General features: G+C 41.6%; 1 protein-coding gene across 1 annotated transcript in view; it reads right to left on the bottom strand.

The window, feature by feature from the left end:
* Positions 1–15,156, bottom strand: part of ptprua (protein tyrosine phosphatase receptor type Ua) — a 186,547-nt gene that overhangs the window by 21,353 nt on the left and 150,038 nt on the right. The window contains exons 15-20 of the mRNA XM_046417582.1: positions 14,826–14,855; positions 14,216–14,373; positions 13,690–13,877; positions 9,024–9,096; positions 7,721–7,797; positions 794–830 (exon numbers count right to left, since the gene is read on the bottom strand). Coding sequence (XP_046273538.1) covers positions 794–830; positions 7,721–7,797; positions 9,024–9,096; positions 13,690–13,877; positions 14,216–14,373; positions 14,826–14,855 — 563 coding nt within the window. The remainder of the gene's footprint in view (positions 1–793; positions 831–7,720; positions 7,798–9,023; positions 9,097–13,689; positions 13,878–14,215; positions 14,374–14,825; positions 14,856–15,156) is intronic.

Genomic DNA, 15,156 nt, shown 5'->3' on the forward strand with positions numbered 1-15,156 from the left:
TTTACATAATCTTCAGCATTCCATTTAAAAATCAAAGACACATTTTGTTTGATTCTTTACATCAGCAACTTCAGTTCAAGTTAAAGTAAAATTTCACTGAGTGCTCCTCCTTGAATAGCAAACACATCGTAGCATTCTTTCCACCTCTGCCTGCACCCTCGTATGCAGAACGACTTTTTGAGCAAAATGAAAGAGAGAAATTTTTGGAGGTTACTTTTGTGAAACGGTAGAACTGAGACCAAAGTGAAAGATGGAAAGAAATCAGAGGGGGATTACGAAGTGAAAAACATATTCACAGAATAAATAGGATCAGAGCCGGCAGAGAATAAAGAGAATGTCTTGCTCTCTTTCTCTCCTTCTTTCTGTCTCTCTCTCACTCTCTCTGAATGAGTGTGTATGTGTGTGTGTGTGTGTGTGTGTGCGTGCAGCTAGGGGAACGCAGCCTATATAGTGTATCAAACCGACATCAGAGAGATGGTGCACCACACATGCAGATGGCGGGGAGGAGAGACACAAAAGCAGAGCTTCACAGAGAGTGACAGCCAGTAGTGTTACAGTGCAGAATGACTGACAGTTACAGTGGATTGTTATGGGAGTGCTCCTCGCAGACGGAGGAAAGTGGTGCTTTTTGGTGGAACTCCAGATGTGAGCATGAGGCAACACAGGCTCCTTGTTGTTTACACATTAATAATTCAGCAAACTCATTTTAATACTGTCAGCTGTTGTGCTGTGTAAAGAAAAGCAGACACGGACATTAGCAGTCAAACAGCGCTGCTGGGTATCTCACACTCACCTTGAGTGGCGATGAAGTGGTTTGATCGCTGGTAACCCTGTGAGACGGAGGGAGCGAGAAAAGAAGTGGAGAAAAGACAGAGAAAGAGATGGCAGAGTTAATAATTATAACAGCGCACAATGAAGTGAGACTCAGAGACCTCTAACTCTCATCTCAGCCCTCCCATCCATTCTCTTTCTCCATTTTAAGTCATCTCTTATTCATCTCAGGGCTGAGTCTGATGTTAGCGCTCTGCTAAATTTTTGCTCTGCTTCTGACAGAAGATATTTCAGCTGATGATGATGATGTTCGGCTTCAAATGCATTAGCATATTTGGCCCAAATTTTTTTTTTTTTTTGCAATGTTTAGGCTCCGACTTTGGGTGAAGAATTGCACTTGAATTACAATGCACAGAGAAACGGCTTTAATTCAGCTTTTTCCCTGTCTTTCTCTGAGCCAGGTCATTACATGCAGAGTGAGGGAGCTGCATTTCAAAAGCAGCTCGGCGTGTGGTGCTCTGCATGCAGCCAAGGCTGATGATCAAAGGTAGATTGACAAGTGAAGGATCTTCAGCTCTTGGAGTAATTCTACCTGAGTGACACTGACTGATCTGGCTGTGTCCTTATTGCTCAGCTTGGCATTAGTACAGTTATGATACAGTGTGCACGGTCTGGATGGCTATCAGGAGCTTCCTGGCTCCACACCACACTAAGCCTGTGTGCAGAATGTAGAGCAGCCAAGCATGATAGATGCCAAGAATTAAAATTAGTGTGCCCTCTCATCACTCATGGGTAAAATAATTCCAACTGCTGTATATGGTAAACATTTGTAAAAAATGTTGTAAAGATGCCCTGACACACACACGCACACACACACACTGATATACATGTACAAACTATTCAGCCAGACAGGCACACAAATTACATTCCATAACTGTCATGCCACAGAGGGAAGTTGAGATGGATGGCCATCGCTATGAAAGAGTGCGGGGACCTTCATTCCCTTGAGTTTGCCGAGTTTCCCTGGGCCGACCAGTTTCCTGTCTGTCACCTTGACAACCACATTTCCAACAGCAGGCAAGCAGAAAAACATCAAGCAACGTGAATTCACAATGGATTGGAAAGAAAAACATGCAGAGTCATTTGAGACATGGAAAGCTTATCAATCCCGTCAAAAAAAAAAGAAAAGAAAAAAGGGAAAACAATCATCTTGTTTTACTGTGACAAATTCGACTCACTCTAACTGCAACCCGTGACCAGTGAAAAACTGACCTTGGTGTGTGCAACTAAATGAAAATCAATTTTATCATGCATCCCTTGTACAAATCCTGCTGAAATTAAATATAAATCATTCTCTGAGAGTACTGGAGAACATTAAAGGAAGTTCTGAGGCTTCCTCTGCTGAAAATAAATGACATTAGGGTTTTGCGACACCTCAACAATCTAGTCTAGCCTACTTTTTCAATTCTGTTTTTTTCCTAGTCAAACTGTGGAGTCAACAAATTCAAATGACTTACATCCTGCATTTGAAAATCAGCTACATGAAAAGTGAGATAAGAGAGGGACTATCAACTTGTGGGTGTACAATGAGCCTCTTAAGTACAAATTAAGGCTAAAAATAAGCAGTAGTGGTATTAGTATTAGGGTTTCAAAATACACAAATGTGTATTTTGCGTGTAAAGCTGTGTTATTTAAAAACTACCCACCACTGCATTTATTCAGAATATTGAAAGTATCACTGTGATAGTGATATCCATATTTCCATATATTTTACACTATATAGACCAAAGTATTGGGACCTCTGTCCATTACACTTAAATGGACTTTTATGACATTGTATTCTAAATATATAAACAGCTTTGCAGCTTTAACAGCTTCCAGTCTTCTAGGAGGGCTTTCGACAACATTTCTGTGGGAATTGTTGCCCATTCATGCAGTAGAACATTTGTGAGGTCAGACACTGATGTTGGACTAAAAGGCCTGGTTCACAATCTCTGTTCCAGTTCATCACAAAGGTGTTGGATGGGGTTGAGGTCAGAACTTTGTGTGAGCCAGTCAAGTTCTTCCTCACCAAACTCATCCAACCATGTCTTTATGGAGCTTTGCTTTGTGCACTGGGACACAGTCATGCTGGAATATAAAAGGGCCTTCAACAAACTGTTGCCACAAAGCTGGAAACATAACATTATCCAAAATGTCTTGGTATGCTGAAGCATTAAGATTTTCCTTCACTGGAAGTAAGGGGCTGAGTCCAACCCCTTAAAAAGAGCCACATCCCAATACTTTTCTATATAGTGTACCTCCTGTAAGCAACATCTCAAACAAAATCAACCACAAAAAATTTTTATCCCCTCAGTACCTTTGAATATGTTCACACGTTAGAACGTGTCAGTTTATTTATTATTATTTTTCACATGCCTGCACCACTACCGGTCCTCTAGTTGCAGCTATTAAAAGAAATACCAGTGGAGATGGGACAACTTTCTAACATAGATTGAGAAAATGTATTATTTGTTTATAATTTATTACTAAAAGCAGTGCATAATTTGTAGGGTTGAGTGAGTACTCGGCTGAAAAGGGTATCCTGAATAGATAATTTACTTCTTTACAAACACAAGTATCATTCAAGTGCGTCAAATGTGTCCATATCTGTACTGGTGATGAAGGAAAATTCTCAGTGGGTAGCTGACTGAATTTCATTCACACAAGTGTATAAAATACCGTAACTAGCTCTCTTACTCTTGTAATCAAAAACCTTGAGACTGTTCTCAAAAGTTTTCTCTGAAACAATAAACTTCTGATCAACCTATATTAACTTCAGGCTTAAATTAACTTCCCACGCCCTTCTGAGTACAAATGCAGATAGATAATTTAGCTAGCTGAACAGATATAGATATAGATAAAGGTGTACTTGCTCATCCCAAACCATGTGTATGACTTGTTTTGTGGCCAGTTAGAACCGATTTCTTACATTCACACTGAGAACTTGGGCGCTTGGTTAGTTATCCAGCCACAACACCTCACCAATCAGCCCTGCACACAGTCAAACTTCCTGCAATCATTTCACAAGGACAAGACAATAAATTTTGCTGTGTCACTTTCCTCGCTGAATATGGGCCCAGATAAAAAGTCTGTTATTTGGTGAAACACTTGTTGTTGTCTCTAAAACAGTTAGCACTTGTATGCTTTATGTTTCATTTTTGATTTTTCCTCAGTGCAGTGGCAGTGAATGTGTTCCAGCCTTTGCTGTGTCACGGTGTCACTTAGACCCCTGCATTTTCAGTAAGGCAATTTTTAGGCACTTCACAATATGACTCAATTCAGCTTCAGAGGGGTATCATGTGCTGGTAAAAAGGTGCACTGATATGTCAATTGTTTTGATTTTTCTCCCTATGTACAGTTAAAACACAGCATATTTGTAATGAGCTATTGAGTTTAATTAGGCACAACTCTCTTGTCTAGGTCCCTTTTCCCTTTAACTTCATAGAAGTCAAATCCTTCTATTCACTAGCTTTCAAAGCACAGGCTGCCTGTTGGATTGTTAATAAATTAAGTAATATGAAAGCATCCCACACTCTCCTGCCTGAATAACAAATGAGGAGGAGGTGGAGAGCTCTGCTGTGTTGTTATTACCATTAAATCTCCAGCAGTGGAGAGCAGCCTCCCTGTTGCAGCCATCACTGTCCAGTCCAGGTTCTTTCAGGTGAAACAGACTGACCATAGAGTTACCTCTGAGTTGGTCATCTGTTCTCATTTGTTACTGTTAATCGCTGACCCACTCTGAAGGTCAGTCTCTGGGTAACAGTATTGAAGGTATTCACAGTATACTTTCTGTACATCTCAGAATTTATCCTAATTGCATCAACACATGCTCACAACTGCTTCACAAAGCCTTCTGGAAGATGAATTACGGGATAATGCTGCATTCCATTTACCTCAGTCATCAGAGCTGGGAATGACGACACAATTCAGAAAACCGATGTGGATTGCTCTAGACAGGTTGACCATTGTTAGCAATGCCACTTGATAAAGACGCATTACTCTGTATTTTGTGCATACAAACACATGTCCACAGATAGAGGGCAGAAGGCCTATACTGTCTGGACTACTGATTTCATGGAACAAAAACAAGACTAAAGTACATTAGACAGCTTCAACTACTGTTGATGCGCAGAGTAGCCACCTTTGACTTTGAACTTGGGATTGGTGGGGTTGTGCTGACTTTCTGAGTCAGAAATCGAGTTGAAATTTACAGCTAGGAGCTTGGGAAGCCCATCTTTCCAGTTTACAGTAAATGGAATGCAGCATAACTCTAGCGTGTGCGTGCAGTAGATTGCCTGGGTGCTGCAAAGCCCATGCAGCTGAGTTCCACCTTTTTCATTCCATCAACATGATGGTAATAACATTAACACCAAAAATTGATTTTTGACATTTGTGAATTATTGCCAAATTATCCACTAATGTATCGAAAAATCTGCATTTTCCCCCTCCCCCAGTTTCAATAAAGTTTGGCTTGGATTTGACCTGATCTAATGTACTGTCCCTGTGGGACTACCAGACCTTTTCTAGAAAACCTTGATGTAAAGCAAGAACTGCAGGTGAGCATAACTACCGATGAAAGGACAGAGAGATGGCTCCACTCAATTTTGCAAAAAAAAAAAAAAAAAATTCTGAGGGCAAAAGTGATGGCTAGCGGCGGTCAAGCTCAGTAGCGGGAAAAAGGAAGGAAGATCTGCTGTTGGAGGGAAGCCATGGAGGGCTGGCAGAGACAGCAAGAGGGGGCAGCGTGAAAAGCCAGGAGATGGAAAGAGAAGAGAAGCAAAGTACTTACTTCCCTGTTTATCCGAATCTAAGAGATGCCAAAGGGGGCAGGTGGAAAACAGAGAGAGATAAAGAAGGAAGGTAGGGGAGGAAACAAGAGCTAGTTATAGTGATTAAAGAGCAGAAAAACAGGGCAATGAAATGGTTAGAGAGCAGCTTGCTTTGAGGACCTGTGGAGAGAATAATGTTCAAAAGTCTTAAATTCCCATGTTTCCATGCAAATGATAACATCTGATAACACTCTACACAGCAAGATGATCACTAAGATCTGGAAACATGTCTACATTGCTAAAAAGTCAGACAGAGCAGAGTTATCAGACAGGCTGTACGCAAACCAATAATATCTAATCCTCTTCATTCAGAGGTAAAACCAAAAGTGAGCACACCAAAAATATTGATAATAAACCTTCAATTCCCCTCAGGAAACCCACAGTTTTGAAAAAACATTCAATAGACACACTTTTTTGAGTTATGTGGGAGTTTGTCCTTGTTTCTAGGCCCAGATCTAACTTTTCAGCAATGTTGCACCATTCAAAGATCTCAGAATTTAACTGGCTACACTGTTGTTATTGATGATGCAGATGACGGCAAAAACTACTTAATGAGTAAGTACTTGAAAACTGTATTAACAAAGTTGTACAAAACCAGAATGTTTCTGTGAGCGCACTTTGGAGTGACATGGACAAATAAATGGGCTTATCCTGCCTTCCATAGAGGACTGACAAAAACAGACAATGATACAAGCCAAAGCAGAATTTGCCACTCATTCAAAGAAATGTTCCTTTGTCTGCTCAGCCATGGCAACTATTGATGCCTATTCTCTTTTTTTAAAATCTCTTTTTATCTAATTCCAAACAAATTACTGTTACTTCCAACATAAGTGTGACAGACATCCCTTCCAGAGCACCAGAATCAGAAAAGACTCCCCAGCAGTGGGTGTAAACAACAATGAATGCAGAGTGTGCCGCTTTTGTGTTACATCTGTCAGTAATCAACATCAACAAATGGAACAGCCAAAGATTTGATGTCTTGCTACTCATCCATAAGAAAAATGATGTAAGCCTGCATGTGAATGGGAGGGGAGGACGGTAGAACTTTTCAGTTTAACCTTTAAAAAACTGAAATGTTCCAACCTTTGCATCTTCCGTGAATCATTTGGAATCGCTTTACAGTAGTGTCGTGAGCCAGGGTGCTTGGCGTGACATGCAGGCGTGCTGCATGCGACACAGTTAACAACATAAAGGTCCTGGGAGCCTTCGTCCTAATGCATCCCTCCTGGGCCATGAACGGGAATAAAGCGGCTACGCACATCACACAGAGCTCTGACGTTCCGCTCCAACCAGCGCCACCCACATATGTTGCGTCAAACACCCACTACCGATATGGCCCTTGTTGTCCACTTTCTATTTCCTTTTGTTTAAAAAACAATAATAGAAACAAAGGATGTAATACAGCATTTGGAGACAAGAGCAACCCACATTAAACCCAGCAATGAGGGCTTCACTGGGTATAACCAAAAACAAAAGCAAGACTGTTGAGAGCTTTTCACAGTCACTATTTTCCTATGAGAGAGCAACATATCCTGGCTTGTACTGAAGGAAAAAGTGACTGTCCTTCAGCTAGCGTTGGTCGATCTAATGCAAAGCTGTCCAGATAGGATCTGGCAGGAGTGCGTACTACTGCTGGGACTGGACAGCCACCCTGAGATACTCACTCAAGCTGAACTGTAGGTGAGATCAAAACATCTGAAAGTAGATGAAAGGATCAGTATTTTATATCAGGCCCACTTGCAGTGGAATGTCACCTTACAAAAGCATTTGGGTGAGTCATGAGACCCGACCCGACGAGCTTATGGGCTCCTGTTGGATCTCTGTGACAAAATCTTGCCTCAAAGCCTGCATGCAGAGATATAATGCTATGCTGTGGGTGTAGTTACTAAATGACAGTTCAGTTCACTAACAGAGCGATCACACAGGTTCGGAGAGTATGTGGAGATATCCTCTGAGCAGGCACTGGGTCAACTACAACAATAAGAGACAGTATAAGGCGGAACTGTGGGATCAGCAAAGACAGAGATGAAGGAGTAGGAGGAGAATTAGGAGGCAAGACAAGACTGAGGCTGACTTACGTCAATGTAGTTTGCATTGACATAATCAGAGCTGGGGTCTGCAAGTAGAGAGTGGAGCTTGACTCGATGGCGATCATCTGAAATGCACAAAAAATAAAACCTTTAGGGTCGGTCTGCAAAACCCATATTGACACCTGTCTCACAGACAGCTGCTATCCTCCCTCAAGGATTACTTCATCTGGGTTTTAAACTTGCACTGTGCAACATCTGCTTTCTGCTTCTAGCAATGAGAGTAATTACACAAACACTGTCAATGTGTTTATGACGCTATAGGCTGTCTTACTCTATTCCATTTGCAGAGGCTTACTTACCACTACAGTTAACCCCCCCCCCCCCCCGAGAGATTATCTGGCGATGTCAGGCTTATTCAACACTGTGTGAATTGTCTGGCAAGGGCTTGAATGTACCTGACTTTCACTTATAGGTAAAAGTCCCGCATTGCAGTTTAACGCAGAGTTTCAGTGTCTTAAAGTCATTTCTGAGGCTTTTCCACAATGAGTCTGAAAGAACACTGAAACAAAGACTAAGTCTACACAGTTAAATACCCTGCTGAGCAATTGTCTTTTAAACCTCAATTTACTTTCCTCCTGCTTTCTGTGGTAACCAATGATGTGTTTTAACAGTAAAAATCACCTTATAGTTGTTGCAATTCAAATATTTTTTCTGTATCTGTTGTCAGACAGCTGAACAAGTATGAAACTGTGATTTAATCGCAGTCAATAAAGACTAGTACATGTTGAGCTGCAAGGATAAAATCATTATTTTATAATTGCTACATCATCTAACAAAATTAACATGAATACAGGTTAATGACAACACCTGTTCGATGTATACAGGAAAAAATGGCATTTAAGATGAACAATCACAGAGAAAGTTAGAGACAGCAGAAAGTTGTCTTTAGCTCTCTTTACTCAGTACATGTCGAAACACCAAGGCAATGTTTTACGATTTAAGATACACTGACTCGCAACATTTCAGAAACAATATTAAAGCCACTGTTAAAAAATCAAGCTCAATTAAAAAACCCTTAATTGTATTCTCTAACTAGAGTCATCCTTTTTTTTTTTTTTTTTTAAATAACAGCCACTCAGCTGAGTGTAAAAACAATTACTGGCAGGCTTGGCAGACTTGTAAGACTCAGCGGTAGTGTTGTTAAATGGTAATCTACTTTACAGTGTATGTATGAAAAGCCATAAATGTTAAGGTGTGCTGTAACCTACAGTAAAAGTAAAAGCGCACTGACACAGAGCCAAGGAATAACAGCATTAATGTCTTTTATTTCGAGCATCCCAAAAGTACTTACGGCTGAGCAAGCTATCGTGCCTTCCTTTGGTCTTGTCCTTCTTTTTCGTGACATCCCAGCCATCAAAGAAGCTCTGCGAAATGAGAGATTATAAGTTTAAAAAAAAAAAAAAAAATTAGCAAGCAATGTGTCTTTGATGCATCATAAAACTCGCAATAGCAGTGACTTTGATAACACAGAAGTGATATCCTAAGGTTGTCTGAGTTACTTCACCATTGTAGCATCGTGCCAACTCATCAACAGACATCTGCCAAAGCATGAGGTGGGGGGAGACTGAGAGAAGGCACGCAGCACTGAGAGATGGCTGCGGCCTTGAAAAGGAGGAGGCGACCCGTTGCACTCATTCTCATTCTAGACGCAGTGTGAGGCTCGCTCCTCCAAGATGCCTTCGCTTCATAATACCTCAGTGTTAAACGGATAAATTTGTGACAGCTGTTTACGACAGCCATCTACTAAATCTGCAACCGCGGCAAGATGAGTCATTGAATATAAATCAATACTATAAGTGAAAGAAGTGCAGGTGGAGAAAGCACACGAATATCAGTGTTGACGGGCCTGGCTTCAGTCGTGTAATATTCTGTTGACTTTTAAGTCACAGCCTGATCTCCTTGCTGTATCGGTAGGCACATCCAGGCTCTTGTATTGAATCACGTTGTCTCTCATCTGCAGCCAAACAATCCCCCTCCTGTGTGAGGCAGCTGGGGCAAATTGGGACCACCTGAGACCCCAATGAGCCGCACAAAGCAAGCTGATTGGGGGATTACATCTGCTACTGGGTCCTGTACAGGTAATACCTGATCTAATCCCGCATAACAAACCCGCCTTTGTCCGGCACCTTGTATTTATGGAGCCTCAACAACACTCTGTTCACCTTCACGAAGCACGATCTGTGTCTTCTCTGCTAGCTCATCAGCTAAACTCAACATGCTCAACACTTAAAGCCATAAATAATTGATTTCAAACTTCAAAATAACTCTGTGACAGTAAATATTCATGAATAACTAAGCAGCGATCAAAGCTGAACTTCAGAAATCCCTCAGTTTATGAAGAATTTAACAACCAAAAACCCAGATAATCTGCTTCATCAGGATAGTTCAGGTGTGATTACATCAGATTAGGTTCACTGAGGCCTGGCATCATTAGCAAACAACCCCACAAGCATCATAACATTTTACTGAAATAATTATATCCAACAATGAACTATGATGAAACCATGTTAATGATACATAGATAATAATATTGTGTAAATAATCCAACATAAACGTTAGGCCTTGTGGATATTTTGTTCATCGGTTCATCTGGTTGCCTGGTTACAGACTCTCTTCTCCACCTGGGGGTCTGTCTCCACTAGTGTAACCTTTTAAATTAAACATGTGATCTGCTGTTAAGACAAAAATGTTGATTGTCACAGCTTTAATCAAACTCAGGGGTTTCTTATCAAAAGGTTGCTATATCAAAAGCACATGTGCACAAATGAGCCGTCAGATGTCGATACTGTTCAATCTAATATCGGTCGAGCGCTACATCGTGTCGTTGTTCCACTGTGTTGACAAGGTGCTACAGTTAAGGTGAAAACAAAATGACATGACTTTAGCCATAGAAGCGCTGCATCAGTCATGGAGGATGACACACTTTCTGTCATTATATTTATTCACTGGCTCTGGTTCCAGATGTTAGCTCTCGAGCACAACGCAAACAGTGTCCTACCCACACAGAGGCGCCTGACTCATTCTCAACACCCCCCACAATGCCTTGCAACATGTCTGATCAATGGCAGCAGCACGACCCTGTGGGGAAATAAGGGTTATGAAGTCTGACAGTGGTGTGCACGCTGATCCCCTTCATCTTGTTTATTTCTCCAGGCGACGGGTAGCCAGACTGAGAAGTGAAAAAGCGACCCATACATTGATTTTGGAGGGGGGAGATTTGTTAGCCCCTCAGGGATCTTAATGAATCAAAAAAGAGCATCTGGTTTCCTGCAGGTAGACGTGTGCAAAAAGCCTCATCACCACAGGTTGATATGGAGGACTACATATTAAAGTAAAGAGAAAGCTGAAAGGGGTAGCTTCGAAAAGCATAATTAGTCCCCACAGTGCCAGAAAGTTCAGTATATCTGTTTTATCTCTGTAATGCAGATGAAGTAAAACAGCACATTACTGCTTGCTCATGAATATTAAACGCTCCATTTAGGCTTTTCAGTTGTCTGCAGTAACACAGACAGGCTCTGTACACTAACTGCACCTCAAATAAAAAAAAATAAAAAATACCAGTAATTTATAAACAATGCCAGCTGTAAAATTGTTTGAACTCGTTTTTCTTAGCTGGAGAAAGGGAGGTGTAGGTGCTGGGGAGCATTCTGTATGCAAAAATCTGAACTCTTTTTAGTGGTATTTCTTTTAGAATACTTAACTTTATTTTTCTGTAGATATGTTATATATTTCCCTTTTATCATTTGTAGAAAAAAAAATGTTTTATATATATTTCTGTAGCATATATGTGGAGTGAATGTACATACCTGCTGCAATTGTGAAATTTCCCAGGCTGGGATCAATACAGGATATCTATCTGTCTATCTATCTTTAAGAGCCAGGCACCAGAGCCTCACAGTAATCTTCAAAGCTCAGTGTATGGGATCTTCCCCCCCTCCCTCTTTGTTATCTCCGACAATTTGACATTGACCAAGACAACATAATGTCATTTCAGGATTAATTACCACACTTACAGAAACTATTTGGCCTGATGCATTAACTCTTATGGCTCCAACTGGGACTGTCTGACAATGTGCTGTTTATCTGTTTTCTTCCTGTCTCCCTTGTGTCTCCTCCTCCCCTGTCTAGTGATACATCTCAATCCCCTTACTTATTTTTTCCCCGCTTGAAACGGAAATTCAAGTTCATTCGGCTTAATGCGTTACAAAGCACTTATTTCTGCTTAGAGGATCAGAAAAGGATCGGAGCAAGGATACAAGGAGCCTCCTTCACAGAAGTCCAGCTGACCCCTTATTGGATATCAGTAACTGACTGAACACTGCAGCTGATTAGATTGATCAGATACAACATAACTGGAGCTTCATACCGACAAATATCAGGTAAACTGAAGTATAACAGTGCCAAATACAAATACAAACTATGTCATGCTTCATCTGGTTTGCTGATTCTCGATCTATTTAAAAATCTGCCTTAATTGCAGGACTGAACAACAGGAGGCCAAACACTACATCATTTATCAATCTGTCTTTTCTGACCTCTCACTGGCTGATGATTCCTGAGCGTTGGGTTTGATATGTTACATAATTTCAAATTTTCCTTGAAACATTTAGCTTACTAAATAATTTCAAGTATTCAAGAGACACCAATACACTTGGTTATTAAATAATGCATTCACAATTGGAATATCAAAGAATACAGATGCAAATAACAAATAAATAATAGAAATGTGTTCTGTTAGTAGAAATACTTCCTGTGCCTCTAAGCAGGGCACAGCACACAGTTCAAATACGGAACGCAGCTTGTTATTCATGATCGGGTGTTAAACAGGTAAGCGATCTCTACATCTCTCTGCAATCAACTCCCTGGAACTTATTCAGCTAATCACCACATTGTTCCACCTGCTAAGTGGTCACTCTCTCAGCCACTCAGTATTTCATATACTTGAATAATTTCTCGTGTGTTCTCCCAACGTTTTCTTCTCCCGTGCCTCGAACTGTCAGCGCCAGCATCTTCAGCCCACACCGCACCAAGCCTGCAGCCCTCAGCTTCGCCAAGCCTTAGCCACTCTCCACCCTTCGCCGCTTGCCTGCCCTCTGCCACCATCTCTCTGATCATCTCCATTTATATAATACTGTCTCTGCTTCTGGGTTCTTGTGCCTTGACTTCTGACACTCATGCATCTGAGGACTGAGGGCCAGAACAGCCAGAGAAGCGTACTAGTTTGCATAATACAAAATGTGACCGTTGCAGTAGGACATCATGACTGATATTTTTAGCATACTGCATTTGACATTATGTGCTGGGACATACTTAATCATTTTCTGGCACACTAAATAGCATCACTGGAGCACATCATAAGTCAACTGTAGCCAAAATGTTGTCCCATTTTCTTACCCAGTGCATCCTTTAGATAATAGGACAGAGAAGTGACAGAATCCGACTGCATGGTTGTATTGTATACAATCAAATGTGAGACATAAAATGATTGACAATTTAATGATCGCTTTTTGTTTGCTGCTGATGCACTTTGATTGTTTTTACCACCACGCTTGTACCATTTCTAACTGTGGTAAGGGGAAAGCTTCTTTAATGTAAAAAAAAAAAAAATTCTACTGAAGTCAACGTCTGAAACATAAACTCACAAGGAAACTGTTTACTATGGTAATAGATGAAGTGAGAATTAGGCTCATTAGGCTTCCCTTTTCAGACCCGGAGGCTCAGTCTATATTTTATACAGACTGAACAGACATAGAACAGTCAGTGCAACAGCCCACAGGCCTGTGCGCAGGTCAGTCAGATCAATCAATTTTTGTAATGATTTTTTGGAAGCACCAGGTGATTACATGTTGAAGCACAATTCCCCTCAGTTGTAATTAAAGTTGAAACTATGAAAAACAGGCCAAGACCAAAGTTCACCTGAGTATTAATATAATGTATCTTTCTTTTCTCCTTTTTACCTCATATTCTTGTTTGAAGCCATATCCCTCAGCGGTCTTCATCTGGTTGATGTGCTGGAGGAGGTCAGCCACCCTTACAGCGGGGTGGAGCTGACCGGTGTGATAAGGCGAGCTCTTCCTCCGGCAGTGACGGTGCGGCGAGCCACCCAGTAAGCTGCTGGACTCGTTGACGGAGCTACGCTGCTCATCTGAGAAAGTGGACACACACAGTTCAAGACACTGTGCACTCTGCGACAAGCACGCTGCTACTTTTTTTTATCAACGTAAACTCGGCTGAAAAGTCTAGGGGGCAGCTCAAGGAAATAAAGTCAGTGTTTCTGCAGAGACGTGAGGGCTGACTGGCACTGCAGAATATTCAAACAGACAAGAGACTTGCAGGAGATTTCTCTGCTGAGAGCACCTTATGGTCTGGCAGAACAGATTAGATACATGTTCAGAAGTAAACATGGCTGAAGGTCAGGAAGGAGGGAGCTCCATCTCTCTAGACACTTCCTCAAGAGTACCCATATGCTCCTTGCTGTCTTACTTCGAGCAGTGCAGCCATGGGCCTCCATGAAGGAGTGGGCCATCCTCTCATCCTGCTGAAGTGTGCTCTGTTCTGTCATGCTGCAGTCGATAGAGCTCAGCTTCCGACTCTTCTCCTGCCTATAGGACATGGCTGCCTTGTTTATGGCCACCTTCTTCCTACTGCAGGGAGAGAGAGGTGGAAGGACAGAGAGAGAGAGAGAGGGAAAGGTAGGGAGTAATAATAGACAGAGGACAGCAAAAAAGGGGCAGAATAAGAGAGAGACAGGCAAAAGAGATAAGGAAGAAAGGAAAGGAGGGTGGGTGAGGAGATGAGAAATTGGACTGAGGGGGAAATATAAGGACTACAAGACTGAAACTGGACAAGGGAGAAAGTGTGATTTGGTGATAGCAAAAGAGAGTGGAGGGTGATGGTGGGATTGTGGCAGAGCTAGTGGGGTGAAGGCAGAAGGAGGAGGAAGGAAGGAGGGGAGGGGGGGGGTTATACTGGAAAATGAGGTGGAGATAGCAATGCTGATTTCCACTCTAGTAATCCTGGGGCTACCAAGGGCAAGCAAGGGGAAGATGGTTTTTGTGAATCAGGGTGGCAGATGGAGAAAGGAGTAACTTACGGGTAGTAAGGGTAAGAATAGAAGTCCCTTCTGATTAGCATGAAGGAGGAGGAAACGAGAGAGAGACAGAGAGTGAGGAGAAAAAAAAAGAGAGGTGACTATGGTTTATCAAGATGGCATCAGAAAGGTAAATGAAGATGCTCCGTGCGTTGGGATGTTCCTTGCAAGCACACATGAAGCAAGATCAAAGCATAGAGAATGAAGAAAGGACCTGCGGCGCACCAAAACATTTTCTTTTTACTTTTCACCTTAATCTGTATTTACATTGTGCTGTGTACAGGATTAGAGCCCAGACAATACATTGGTATAAAGCAAGTGCACATGATTTCAG

Source organism: Scatophagus argus, chromosome 17 (assembly GCF_020382885.2).
Source record: "Scatophagus argus isolate fScaArg1 chromosome 17, fScaArg1.pri, whole genome shotgun sequence".
NCBI lineage: Eukaryota > Metazoa > Chordata > Actinopteri > Scatophagidae > Scatophagus > Scatophagus argus.